General features: G+C 36.3%; 1 protein-coding gene across 3 annotated transcripts; it reads right to left on the bottom strand.

Annotated features, from left to right (window-relative positions):
* Positions 1-551: 551 nt before the first annotated feature.
* On the bottom strand, positions 552-9,812 carry LOC106639789 (large proline-rich protein BAG6). 3 transcript variants are annotated; one of them, XM_014353554.2, is made up of 20 exons: positions 9,395-9,812; positions 9,137-9,257; positions 8,592-8,792; positions 8,215-8,413; positions 8,017-8,126; positions 7,737-7,926; positions 7,536-7,659; positions 7,261-7,464; positions 6,923-7,130; positions 6,625-6,771; positions 6,353-6,554; positions 6,022-6,281; positions 5,809-5,934; positions 5,651-5,729; positions 5,444-5,573; positions 5,076-5,367; positions 4,859-4,992; positions 4,471-4,779; positions 4,198-4,302; positions 552-2,919 (listed from the first exon to the last, which is right to left on the bottom strand). In XM_014353554.2, the coding sequence occupies exons 1-20, from the start codon at positions 9,452-9,454 to the stop codon at positions 2,392-2,394; spliced, it is 3,729 nt and encodes a 1,242-aa protein (XP_014209040.2). In that variant the 5' UTR covers positions 9,455-9,812; the 3' UTR covers positions 552-2,391. The 3 variants fall into 3 exon arrangements, with proteins under 3 accessions (XP_014209040.2, XP_089450547.1, XP_089450491.1); XM_089594421.1 differs by having other exon boundaries at positions 6,923-7,109; XM_089594365.1 differs by having other exon boundaries at positions 8,017-8,123.
* Between the last annotated feature and the right edge of the window lie 4,160 nt (positions 9,813-13,972).

Genomic DNA, 13,972 nt, shown 5'->3' with positions numbered 1-13,972 from the left:
TTTTTTAATAACTGTTTATTGAAAAATCGCCATGCTTTACGTAACGATCGTGTGTTGAATGACGTATCTATTCGTGAATTGAATTTATTTGTTCGGAGTCGAAAATATTTTCCTACCAGTCGGATCGATGTACAAATGTTTTTTGATAGACGGAAAATTCGTCGATCGAAGTAAATATCGATCGTTCGATAAGTCACACTTCACTCTTTCAAGTATATAATTGACTTGTTAAAAATTGAAACAAAATAAATAAATAAAAACACAGGCAGTACTTAGATGCGACTGATTATCGACTGACTTTGTACGACTTCGATCTTTACAAAACTCGCGCTCATTGTCTCCCTCTTCTTCCCGAGAGTTATCGTACGTTCTCGTGCCACTAAACGGTCTATGTGACCTTCAATTGCCGTCAATTGCAAGTTCATGTGGGAGAGTCTCGGAGAGACAGAGAAGGGACACATATTATAATGTATAAAGGTATTATTAACGTAATGATTGGAAAAGGTGGGATTAGAAATAGGTTGAAATGAAAAAGCAATTCGTGAACACAATTATTCTAAAAAAAAACAAATATTTTATTAGAAGTATTAAATGATAACTAAAAGGTGAAAATACCATACGTCTCATTATTTCAAACATCGTTCGTTAAATCCTTGTGAATGATTGGATTTAAGGACAGAATTCATACATTCTACCTTAGTACACAAACGATCTCCGTTATATGATATAATCTTCATGAGCATAACAGCAGACTTATGTGTAAAGTAGATTATACCAGCTCGTGTAATATATATTTTTCTCGCATATTTTCTCGTGTTCCGATACATCAGACGCTGCTAACGCGCCAACGCAGCAAATCCAAGTTGTAACGCCTATTTAAAACTATTACCTTTATTTTTATTACTCTTATACATTACTTATATCATTACAGAGTTTTTTTTCTTCTTTAAATTAAATGTATAGTAAGAAAAAGCGCAAACAATCGCGCTAATAGTTATACACACGTATTTGTATGACATGAGATTTGACAAAGCGGCAAATCTCGTGCTTGAGATTGACCAAAGCACAACAAACTGAACGTCTTTCTTTCAATTACATTATTTTTCAGTTTGTATCTTTGATTGAAGTCTCGCCGAGCTTGTACATTTACCTTTTTAATGTTTATCTAAAAAGAATAACCTTCGTTGTCGGGGACAACATTGTGACAAGTTGAAAAATCAATAAAAAAAGATTATTATACAAAATTTACTTTCCCGTTTCGATCAGCATTCAAGCTCGAGTGCTTAACTTTCAGAGAATAAATATTATGCATTTTTTCTCAAAGCTGTCACGTATTTGGATATCGAAAGTAGTCCAAAAACATTTTTTAGCATAAGAAAGTTGTTAAAAAATGTATTTGTATTAAAAATATTTCCAGAGCACTTTGATTTTTCATCTCGTCAACGATTCGTGATAAAATTTGACGCTACGTGTGATGCTGATAGTTTATTGCTAATCAAATCAATGCTTTGATGTAAATGCATTGGAAGAGCAAATTTGACTTGATAAAAGTTCAATTCAGCACTTGTATTTTAATTAAAGAATATTGAACTTTTATTTTTCAACAAGTTTTCATCCATAACGTTTTAAATCTTAAAAAATGCAAAATCACATTATTCCTATCTGTACTTTAAAAAAAATTTTTTTATTCTATCAATAATTTTTAATTAACATGTATTTATGAAAACATTCACGACTGAGTCACCAAATCAAATTAAAAAAGCACAGAAAATTTTTTTTCTAACATACCTCGTTTAAAGTCGTATTACAGAACTTTATACAAAAGGTCACATGAGATTGATGTCAAATCATCAGGCCAGCGTAGTGTTAAGAATCAGAAACAGTGGCCGTAAAAAATTTTCTTTTACTGCCTATCCGACGACCCGGCAATTTATGCACCTTTCACAAGACTCTGCAATAAGCTTTCCGGAAAACTGTTTTTTTATCTTAAAAAGTTTATTAAACCTGTCCGTGAATAAAATGGAAAACTAGTCCAAAGTTTCTCATCGACACCGGCACCGTCACCTGTTTGACCACACGGATTTCTCGAAAAGTATTAGCACGCGAACAAAAATTAAAACAAAACCAGAAAAACAAACTCAATCGACCAGCTCTCAACATTTTCGAATACAAAAGAAAAATAGAAGGAAAAAAAAAAAAAAAATCATCACCAGCCTACTTGGGCAAAGCCCACAGGCACGTGCTTGTAAATGTGCAGCGAAAAACCGTGGACATGCAGTTGCACACTCTTCATGGATCCAGTATCGCCAGGACAAGCGCGACTACCAGGCTGATGAAACAAAAGTAGAAGGCTACGACGAGGCCGAGCCGTGACATGGCCGGTGCCGGGTCCTACTTGTCGCTCCCCGTCGGGTTTGCTTCCATCCCCGCCGCCGTCGTCATGGTGTCCCTCGAAGCTGCCGCCGACTCGTCCGACTGTTCTGGCTTCTGCGGAGAGGACTTCTTCTCGGTCTCGCCAGCAAAGAGTTTACTCGCGTTCGGGAACCTCCTGGAGTTCGGGAAATCTGGCGTCTTCAGCCTGGCTGGGTGCAGGCACTCCTTGATCGCCTGGCCGAAGGCGTTCCTGACCGCCGGCGCTGACGAGACCGCGTGGGCAGCTCCCTGGATTTCGTCCACCGGCGCGTGGTTTATGCCCTCCCGCACGAGTCGCTCGACCGAAGCGCCGATCGCCGAGCCTCCGGTGGCGCTCGTGGGCGAGACCAGCAGCTGTGGCTTCTGTTGCTCGATGAGCTTGCGTCGCTTGGACGGCATTATGCTTAGGTAGGCGTCGCTGAAGGGCAACGGACCACCTTGGAGGCTCTCCAGCTGGGCCTGCTTGCGCTGGCGCACAGCGTCCCGAGCTATTATCGGCACCCATTCCTGCGAATCGAGGAAAAACAGCGATCGTTTATGTTGACCGATTTCTCGTTTATTTGTTTGTTTTGGCTATTTGTTAAAGGCGTCTCGTTGATATAGGTGTCAATGTTTTTCATACAAATGAAAAACATCACTTTGTCTGGATGTTGTTATTATTAATTATTGTATCTATCTCTACTCATTCTATATCAACTTTTAATGCAGTGAGGATGAGATTTATTTTATCATGATGGTGAGTATTTGGGTTGATTACAAATTATATTAGACAAGTCGCTTCATTTCAAAACTCACTAGTTCTATAGCTTTCCAATGCAGCAAAAAAAAAAAAAAAATATTTCAAACTATATGTTACATTTGATTTAGTGAAAGAGAATTAGTAATTTTTTTTTAGTACGAAAACTTAGCACAGCAGTTTATTTTGTGCGAAATTAATTACAGAAACGGGATACAGAAATATATAATGCTAACTTACTCCATTTCTATGGAATCTCAATGGTGTACCTAATAATGAAATCACATTCGTTGTAGTAAATGATTCTGTGGTATCAACGAACAGAGCACTATTGACTAAATAGCTTTTGAAAAATGAATGACTTTTTTGTACGTTTTTGCAAGTGTTGTATGCATTTTTATGAACACAGCAAAATAATCATGGAGCAATTGTAATTCTAATCAAGTTCAACGTGTTTACTTTTCGCAATTAAAAAATGTTGTGCATGAAAACGAACAGTTTAGAAGGAACTTTTCATAAAGTTGATTCAACCATCGAAACGCTGACCAAGTAAATGTACAGATTGAAAACCACGCATGCTGTGCTTTAAATAACAATCATTTTTGAAGGAAATACTATCTGCATGATTTTGAGAGAAAGATCTGCGATGAAATGCACTATTCTTTTTTCATCGCAGATTCCGATGTATCGGCATTAAAAAAGCATCGCGAACGAACTATGTAAAAGCAAACTAGTGAATACTGAAACTGGATTAAAAAACCAACCTCGGTTCACTTCCGCGATCGGCATGCTATGCGCAAAATAATTTTATCCATGTATATTATTACAAACAAGTGATTCAACCCTTAAAAGCCAATTTCACTCTTTCGGTATTAAAACACAAAAATTGTGTAAAACTTACTTATAATTACGATACATTGTGACTACAAGTATAGTAGCAATGAATAAGAATTTTTCAATCGTATCGTGGCAGTAATTAATATGGTGTAAAGAAAAATTGGCTCAAGTTGAAAATTATTTTTTTTTTAAATAATTAAAAGATAACTTACAGGAGGTAAGTGTTCGGCTCCTGGGAACGTCTCCGGTATTTCCTCTCCTTCAGCCAAGTCCATCATAGAGTCTCCTGTTTTAGTCTCAGGATCTGTTTCCATGGGCTGTTTTAGAAACAAAAGCATTGCAATCGTATACGTAATTATTGATTGTGATTAATCATTGATGGTTAAAAAACTATCGAATAAAAAATGTTTACAAAATCGAATGCGAAATGTTAACACCACATTACAATACAACATGTTTTATCATTGATGAAAAAAAGTACTCACTTCAGGCTTGATTTCTACTGTCTCTTTCTTCACTTCTTTCTTTTTTGGAGATGCCATCTGATCATTTTGTCGTGATAATGGCTGTGTTTTGATCTCGGGTTCTTCTTTAACTTGAGGCTGTGATTCATTCGATTCCTCCTCCACAACCTCTTCTGGCGGAGCTGATGGTTCATCCTTAAACACTAGCATAGACGCTATTTCCTCCTGAGACAACTGGCTCGTTCGAGTCACATAGGTATGTATTCTTCCACTGAGTACGCCTAACAGGGTTTGTTGGAACAACGGATGTAGTCCCTCTGTAAGTTGATTCTGTAAACAATAATAAACTTGAATTTTTTATTCCTTCCGTTGATCGCATTCATAAATTTCTCAATTAACTACAACTAACAATAAAACGTGACGCAATAGTTTCAGGAGCTGTTTGGCCTCCACTGAGAGTATACTGCAGAACTGCGCTCGATTGATCCTCCAACTTCTTCACCAAGTTCACTACCTCTTGTGCAAAAGTTATGTTGTCGAAATCTGGATTAAAATATTTTTTTTTAAAGAAATTATAATCAGAAGTTTAGCAGAGTCCATAATAAATGAAAGATCATAAGTTTTACCATTATTAAACAAAACTTTGAGGAATTCTGAGCAGAATTTTCGTAGCATAACTTCGATTGTGCCAGGTATATCTACGCGTCTACCAGCTTGCTCTTGAGGTACATCTAGTACTTGAAGAAACAGCCTACTGAAAGAGACTACCTGCTCAACAACTTGTTCTTGTAAGGAATCAACCGTTGTGTTAGGGAAGGAATGTTCCAAAAATTCTCGAAAAGGACGACGAAGTCTTACTAGGGGTTCTGTTTGGCCTGTGCTGATTTGCATGAGCCCATTGAAAGTGATATTTCTAAGCTAGAAGAATTAAAGGAGACATTAAATTTCATCAGTATACCAGCAATTTGCATGTAAAATATTTCACTTTAATTACCACAAATAACCAAAGATCGGTCATAAAGTCGCGTCCTGTAAATTCTTCATGTCGTATATTAAATGTTCTCAGCAAATCTGCCAGTGGTATATCATTAGTTGGTGTAAAGTGCATTTCTCCACCATTGGAACTGTTGAAGTATTATGTGATATTTAATGTCAATGGTTATACACCATTAAAAAAATTACAAACCAAGTATTGACTTACTCGCTTCCAATAACTGAGATGCGCACATCACTGGATGGAGACTGGAATAATTCACTCAGAGTCATGGCTAATCCCAGACCTGTTTATAATATTCATCAAGCTTAGAGAATTTATGAACATAAGTCTTAAAGTTCATTTTATAGAGTAATTGATTTTACCACTAGCAAAAGCCTCTCGACGGTTAGAATCTAGGAATGCACCAGCAGCATTTGCATCGCCGTCAATCGTGAAATTTATTTCTTGTGGTAGAGGTACAGTTCTTGAAGTGGATGACGATTGTGTTGCTAAAAATCATTATCAAAGGACATATTTATTCATCACCTGTCTTAAAAAATAATCAGATCTTAATAGAAAAAAAAAAAAAAACTTACAGGACTGTGATCTGTTTTCCGAGCTAGCCGCCTGCTGCCCAGTTGGGCTGGCTTGAGAAGTGGTCGCATTGGTTTCTGCTTGTTGTTGTTGATTTTGCCTGCGTAAGTGATGCGAATTGCACGGAAGGAAAAGATCAAACTCTAGACTTTGACCCATTCCCATACCAACGTTGAGTGGATGTGTATGAGGGTGCAGAACGTGCGGCCGCGCCGTGCTACGTGTTTGCGTTGACGTGGTTGGATGAGTGCCAATGTTGCTTCTGCAACGCAATTTTAAGCTTGCATTTTCCCACAGTTTGTCACAAGAATGAATCAACGTAACGATGTCTACCTTGCTTGAGTGCTCTGTCCTGAATTCGCAGTGCCAATGTCCATTTGCTGGCCAACGAGCGCCATGAATGCCGGCACATTTGCCGTGGCATTGATCGTCGCACCACCGTTAGACGTCTCAACTTGCGCGTGTCTGCCACTTAATATACTCTGGAGCGCATCACGAATCAACGTCATTGGAGTAGCGTTGGCATTGGAAGCAGCTAAATAATCGAATAACAAGTTTTTAAGACATAAAAGTTTTTATAACAAATAACATAATAAGATACTTACCATTTGCACCATTACTGTTGCTATTTTGGGCTTGATCATTTTCTGACCCATTAGTTGCACCAGAGGAACTAAATTCCATTGTGCTTTGAGGGCTGAGTTCCATTGACACTTCAACACTGCTTGGCAGATTCAAGTTGAGAAGAGTACCTTTAATAGTATAAATAGTTGATGACTAAACAAAAAATAATAAAATCAAACGATGAAAATAGACAATAATTATGGTTGATTTTTCTAGTGAAACCAAAGTGCCTTATTTAATGTCTGTTTTCAATTTCAAATCTAATTGAACTGAGAATACCTAACACAGAAGCTTGATTGGGCCCACTAGTACTTTGAGATGTTGATCTACTATTGGCACTATTTGGCGTACCTGTTTGATCTTGTGTACCTGAAGTTGGGGACGAAGGTCGAGTGGCTTCGTTCCCTTCATCATTGGTGGCATTGTTATTATTGGATGAATTTCGAGCTGTTACATTGACGTGAGACTGCAATCGAACGGGAATAGTCTATGACCATTTTAATTAAAATGAAATTCAAATTAAAAGTCACATGTACAAGTCTAAGTAAAGATGTTACCTGTTATTTAAAAAGAAAAAAAAATATTCAATAATAAATAGTATGCTTTGAAAGATATACCTCAACTTGAATGGGAATTCCAGTTTGTAATATAGCAGAGTGTTGTATGACGATTGGCCGACAACGCAAGTTACGTGGAGGCTGCTGCCCCATATCTACAATTATATCACTTAATGCATGATTGGCATGGGACAAGTAGTGTAAACATTCGCTGACACCATCCACTATCCTCTGATTTTCCGTAACACCCTCAGGCCCAGTTTGCTGTTAAGAACGATTTTCAGAAATTATTCCGAAATAAAGGTGGTTTTATTAGTAAAGGAGTTTTCACTCACCCCTGAGGTAAGCGCAGGGTCCGCCGACATCAAAGCACGGTAGCGTTCAATGTATGGTCGTAGTCGGTCTTGGGTAGCAATCAATCTTTCCAACAGCTCAGCCATCAGTGGTGGACGAGGTACTCTATACAATCATCAATTTAACATAATCTCCTTTTTAGACGTAAAATTAAGTATTGTGAAATGTAATTTTTTACTTACTGAGGAGACGCTCTTCTACTTGTGCCACTTGTGGAAGCACTCGGTTCTGCCCTACCATTTTCTGATCTTTGAGGTTCAGATCTCTCGGGTTCTTGTTCCTCTGATTCTGAACTTTCCAACGGTGGTGCACTTGGTTCTGAAAAAGCTCTGGCTACTGTTTCAGCATTGACTGTAGGGCCATCTTCATTTTCTATTTTTGTGATGAACAATACGATTAATACGGTACCAAATTTATTTTCAAACGATGAACACATGATATTAAAATAACGTAAAAATTTACCTTGTGATAATCTAATATTAATAAGAGCAGAACCCGAAGAAAAAGCAGCAGCTACTGCTGATGCAGCTTGTTCCATTGCTATCCTGGCATTCTCATTTCTATTTATACTACTGAAAATAAATTATTTATATTCATGTAAAAAGAATAAAGTAAAAGACAATTTGTATTTATCCGATTTTCCTTTTTTCCTAATCATACCTATCTTGTTCTGCTTCATCTTCAGGTGCTGTGGCTTGAGGTTCTGCTTCTGAAGCACTATTTTCAGTTGGACTTGGATGCAGAGGGACTGATGGATCATCTAAACGATCCATCAGCTGCATTGCCTTATTTAACATACGCCTTGCACATACCAATCTACTGTTAGATAAAGTGTTGCTCAACTGCGGAGTTGGTAAGCCTATACAAAAAATTTAAAGCCGTCTTAATAGATAACAGAATATAATATGTAAAGCTTATAATTAGTAGGTTATACGTAAATAATTATCATTATGCATAGAGAAAAGTTGAAATAAATATTTTAAATGATTTAGGGGCTTGACATTATGAAAAACTAACAACCATTCTAATGAACTAACCGTGGCCTTCAACAACCTCTGCAGGCATAGACATTGCACCCAAGTACATTGCATTCCTATGAAGTCCCCTGTATTGAACTCTTGATCCACCTTGAGTCCACTGGCCATTGCTCTGTCTTGAGTTCTCATTGCTGCTGTTGCGTGGTGTATCAGGCTGTGGTGGAGGACGTTGCACCAAGTGTACAACTTTTCCATCCACATCTGTATACAGTAATTTTGAGAAATTGTTACAAAATTTCCAACTTAGTTAATTATTTCAAGGCTTCGAAGCAACCATTTTCTTGAAATAACAGTAAACAGGAAAAATTTTGGTAACTCTGTTTTGGGCAAGTCGGCATATAAATAGCAACGACCTCTATATACTTTCAGAAATAATCAATATGCAAGGTTTCATCATGCAGCAAAGCAAATCCAACCTAATTTTCACTTGAACTTGGAACTCCAAACAAATCAAATCAACACGAACCAAGTCCAAGTGCAGAGGAAAAAAAAAAAAAAAAAAAAAAAAAAAAAAATGCCCAAGAAGGGAACAACAAAACACCTACCTCCATAGTCACTGAGCTTCTTGTCATCCTGCAAAACTCTGCCACAGAAAATCAGTCTCTGGGAATCAGCTGGGACGGAGACTATATCCGCAATGTGTTCCTTGAAACCACGTACTGTGATCTACAAGTCAAGATAAAACCACACATTAGTTGAGAACGCCCGCTAACATGTCTTAACCAAAAAATCTACGAGAGCGCACACTTTAGCAGAGCGTGTGCAACATTGTGCTATTAACAAAATAATTTTCGTATACTCACATTCTCGTCGCAGTTTACGGAGTGATTCTGCGAATCCAACGTCTTGACTGTTACGAGCATTTTTGCGTCGCACGTTAGTATCAATACTCTCGACGACGACGTTGATAAGGAAAAGGGTGCACACAAAACACAACCGTTTCACTGCTCAAGGCGCACAAATCGCACAATCGCTCAAGGTGTGCTCTAACCGCTCGCCTCTTTGTTGCCTTCTCACTCGCACCTCTTGCGTTTTTGATCACGGGCTATTTAATTTAAAGAAAAGAAAATGCTTTTGTTCTGCTTTACGATTTTCCAGCTGGGAAACAACAACTTCTCCTCGGCGTACTTCCTCTTCTATCGTGTCGTAGCGCGATAAACCATTGACAATTTATTTGCGAGAGATATATGTATATGGATATGTACTTAGTGTTTTATTTTCCGAGCTGTTAGAACGTTAGAAGAGAATTAAAATGACTATTTGAGGTTAGGCGTGTACGCGAAAGAGCAATTCGTCTGCTTGGGGGAAGATGGCGATCATTGGGAGGCAAATTTGAATTAACCATTTGTAATGGAAAATCTGTCCTTCACATAAAAACATGAAAAAATACGTTTGTGTTTTGAAAAAAAAAAAAATGTTTTTTCAAATGAAGTATAGGGAAAGAGAAATTTCGAGATTTTTTCAGTGGTTGATGATACAATCGAGTAATTGTTTACACGAGTATGAATAAATAAATTATCATGTATACTACTGTTAGATACATCACAGATACGTTATACTCGTATGAACAAAATAAAAACGTTTAAATATGCGTAGAACACATTATAGTTTTTGATTAGTCGAAGCCGTTGCTTCTAAAATTAAGGGTAAAAACTGATTAAGGGTGAGAAAGGATAATACCCTTTAATAGTGACAGCCCCTAGTTACCTAGTTAGGGTGCAAAGGCAGAATCTCCCTCCAGTGGGTACAAAAGTAGGTGGAGCTACATCCCCTGATGAACATGAACTTTATCAGAAAAAAAACCTTTCGAATACAGGAAATATGTAACCCTTTGTAGTGAAACTCTCCCACGTCGTTGCGAGTGAATACAATGTTTTTTTTATCTGTTGCTTACGCCTCTTGACCTAATTAAAAAAAAAAAAAAAATGGTTATAATAACAGTTTAAAAAAAATACTCAACCATTTGTATGAAGCATTCGATCAAAAAGCCTCTTAAAACATTTCTTTCTTGTCACACGAAATTTTATAATCATATAATATTTGATAAGTGGAAAATAATTTTTCAGCGTACGAAGGAAGCTTAAAAACTGTTTTCTCACACAATTTTCTTATAAACATTCCGATAACTTACATATTTGACTTGGTGCACGGTAACGGCGTTTGGCAAAGAAAATAAATTTTTTTTTGCTGCAGATCGGTACAACGACATCTGAATACACATATATATCGGTTAAAGTAAATATTTTAAAATTAACTCGGAAAAGAAGTGCAACACTGTGAGGTATATACACATACAAGCACGAGATGCTCGAGTTATGCGTCATGGAGAAGAAGAAATAAACAAATGGCCTCGAGTATTCCATAGAGTAACTATATAGTTTTTTGTATTAAATTTACAGTATTCACAGTGTAAGAAGTAGGTATCAGACTTGTAGGTATATTATTGCTCCATTCTACACGCGACGAGCAATGCGATCCCTTGCCTCGTTAAGAATCGACGATCGGCCTCTGGCGCCACGCGTAACATGTATATGAAAAAAAAAAAAAAAAAAAAAAAGATCGACAAGTAGCAGAAGTATAGATGCACACTTGGAGTTGCGATATATATATTGACGAACGCATTATAAACGCCGGAGCTTTTTTTTGAGGGTTCACGGAATGCGTGGAAAATTAATGATCCGCGTGCTCTAATGCCGTCAATTAAATTTTAGCCAGAGCCGTCTTTGTGTGTTGGTCGTCGACTATAATTAGACGGAGTTTTATTTTCATCGCACGCTTCCTGAACTGCGATGACATCTATAGAGTCCAAAAAAAAAAAAAAAGTAATAAGTTACAGGATTTTTTAGTCTTTTGTCCAAAAAGTTTATTTTATGGACAAAATACTAATTTTTTGGCAACCTTTGAACATGTTCTTTGTTTTTTTAAGGAGAAACATCGCTTTGAAAAAATTAATAATGTTTGTGAAAAATTGCGTTGATTTATTTCATAACTTTTTTTTTTTTTTTTTTAATTAAATCTTGAACATTAAGGACGGTCAATGATTTTCTTATGCAGAAATAGCAGTGAAACTTTAAACAATGAATAATTAGAGGGTCAGGAAACTGTGTTAATTTTTCCGATGTTTTGACCCCAAATTTGTTTATTGATGAAAATTCAACCCTTAATACAAGCTCTAAGGAACATCAATGAATTAAGGCTCGTTTTTTAATGATAAAAAAATTTATAATAAAAAATATTGAAAATATTCACACATTTTTCTGATCCTTTAAATAGCTATTCATGAAAGTTTTACTGCTTTCTCTGCATTTTGAGAAAAGCATTAAACATCCTTAACTTTAAAGTACGTAAATAATCAATTTTCAAAATAAAATCTATAGGATAAATTTTTTTAAATAATTATTTCTCGACTTTTAAGGCTTCAAAATAATTTTTTTTTTTTTTCCACAAAATAAGTGACGAGTTTATTTATTTTCAAAACCCACATTTTTTTCGAATACATGAAAACAACTTTTTAAAACTATCGAGACACCTATATATATTTACTGATTCCGGACATACATTACAGCAGATTATCCACCTAAAAACTGTCCTAAAATTGTATGCTCAAAATTTATTCCATCGCCCGAATGTACTATATTTTACCTCATACTTAATAATACAATTAAAGTATGCACCGATTTTCGAGTTGTTGTATGATTCGGAAAAAAAAAAAAAAAAATTAAAAAAAAAAAATAATAATAATAAACAAACAAGCAAACATAAAAACCTGGCAGTCAAGAGAAAAATAATTTACTTATCTTTCGCTATGATTGCTTCATTTATCCGGCAGTATTAATGTACTCAATGACAGCACATTTTATGTACGGCTTCTTTTTGCGGCTGATGTATAACGTGTTATATTGCCTGGCGCCAGCTCGGATGTCTTCGAAAAAGAGAAACACGAGACCACAGCAGGAGATACCAGTGAGTGCAGTGTATACTCATTATACAGCTTACAAAGAGTTTAAGAGAAAAATAAAGCAAAAATTACGATGGCTCTTAAAAAAGCTCACGCATCCCGAAATTCGCGTTTAGGTGTCGCGTTCGAGCGACGTCGTCGTCGTCGTATGATTTATACGTGATAAAATTCTTTATTCGCGGGTCAACGTCTGGTGCCCGCATCCACTTTTTCCTTTCGTTAAAAGTTTCCAAATTTTCTTCGAATTCAACAATGAGCCTATGTATGGGATGTATTGATTTTTCTTAGACTTTTCTATGTCCTCTTATTTATTTATTTTTCTTTTGTTTTCAATTGCACAAATTAAATTTGATTTTTTAATCTAAAAAGCATGTAAATTAAAAAAAAACAAAACATATTTTCAATGAACAAATTACACATCTACTGGTGAAAATCTCTTGATTGATCAGATGCGCGCACGTTACAAAGTCCGTTCTCCAACGTCACCATCAAAGTACTCTAATAAGTACATATATCCGGATTCGGTGGCGCTCGCATTGCAGCACATTGCACAGACCGCGGCTGACATTCGCGAGCAAGCTTTCCCCTGACTCACGTGTGCAACTGCCGGCATTCCAGAGACGCTCTCGTACTTCTTATCTCTTTTTTTTTTTTTTTTTTTTTCTTTTCTTTTATTCTTCTCTGATGTTTTTGACTTTATGAATCAGTGCTCTCGTACGGGAATCCTCTTGTTTTTCACATTCTTCAGTAAACAGCGATTTTCTCGTTTTTTTTTTTTTTACCTCCCTATTTTTCACTTTGATTGTTATGTTTTCTTTTTATTTTCTCATTTACGGAACATATCTAATTTTTACGTACCTTATACTAAATGAAAATCGTGCGAAGAATAAAAAAAAAGAAAAAGATATCAAGGCCAACATAATTCATACATATGAGGAATAATTTGTGACTCTGAGATATAATTAAGCCAAGGTAAAATATATTGTTGATATTTATTTCTTATTACTATCATTATAATCACTGTTTCTCCACATAATGTTTTTTCAAACCCCCAAAACTATTTGAAAAATCAAAGATCAGCAAAACTTGTACGTGTACCCAACAAACGTGTATGAAAAAAAAGCGTTAATGCGCCCAATAGGTCCACCGAAGTTGTTATCAATATCTAAAAGGTCAATCGTAAATGGAAATCTCATCGTTTCGAAAGATAAGCCATTGCGGCTTTTCTACTCGTCATACGCATATCAGCGTGTGTCCTCAAGCCTCCCGTATGGTATTACATTACATTATTGATGTTGGCCGGAAGATCGCGGTTTCTCCCTTTTTTTTTTTTTTTTTTTTTTTTTTTTTTTTTTTTTCACATTAAATGTCAACCTGGCGTGTGCGTGAGCAGTCTCTTCTCTTGTGCAAGGCGGCGCGCGTC

Source organism: Copidosoma floridanum, unplaced genomic scaffold, assembly GCF_036245765.1.
Source record: "Copidosoma floridanum isolate Cflo_tuat_1 unplaced genomic scaffold, Cflo_Japanese_pri ptg000001l, whole genome shotgun sequence".
NCBI lineage: Eukaryota > Metazoa > Arthropoda > Insecta > Hymenoptera > Encyrtidae > Copidosoma > Copidosoma floridanum.
Note: the sequence above shows the minus strand (reverse complement) of the source record. Positions and strands in the feature narration are given on the sequence as shown.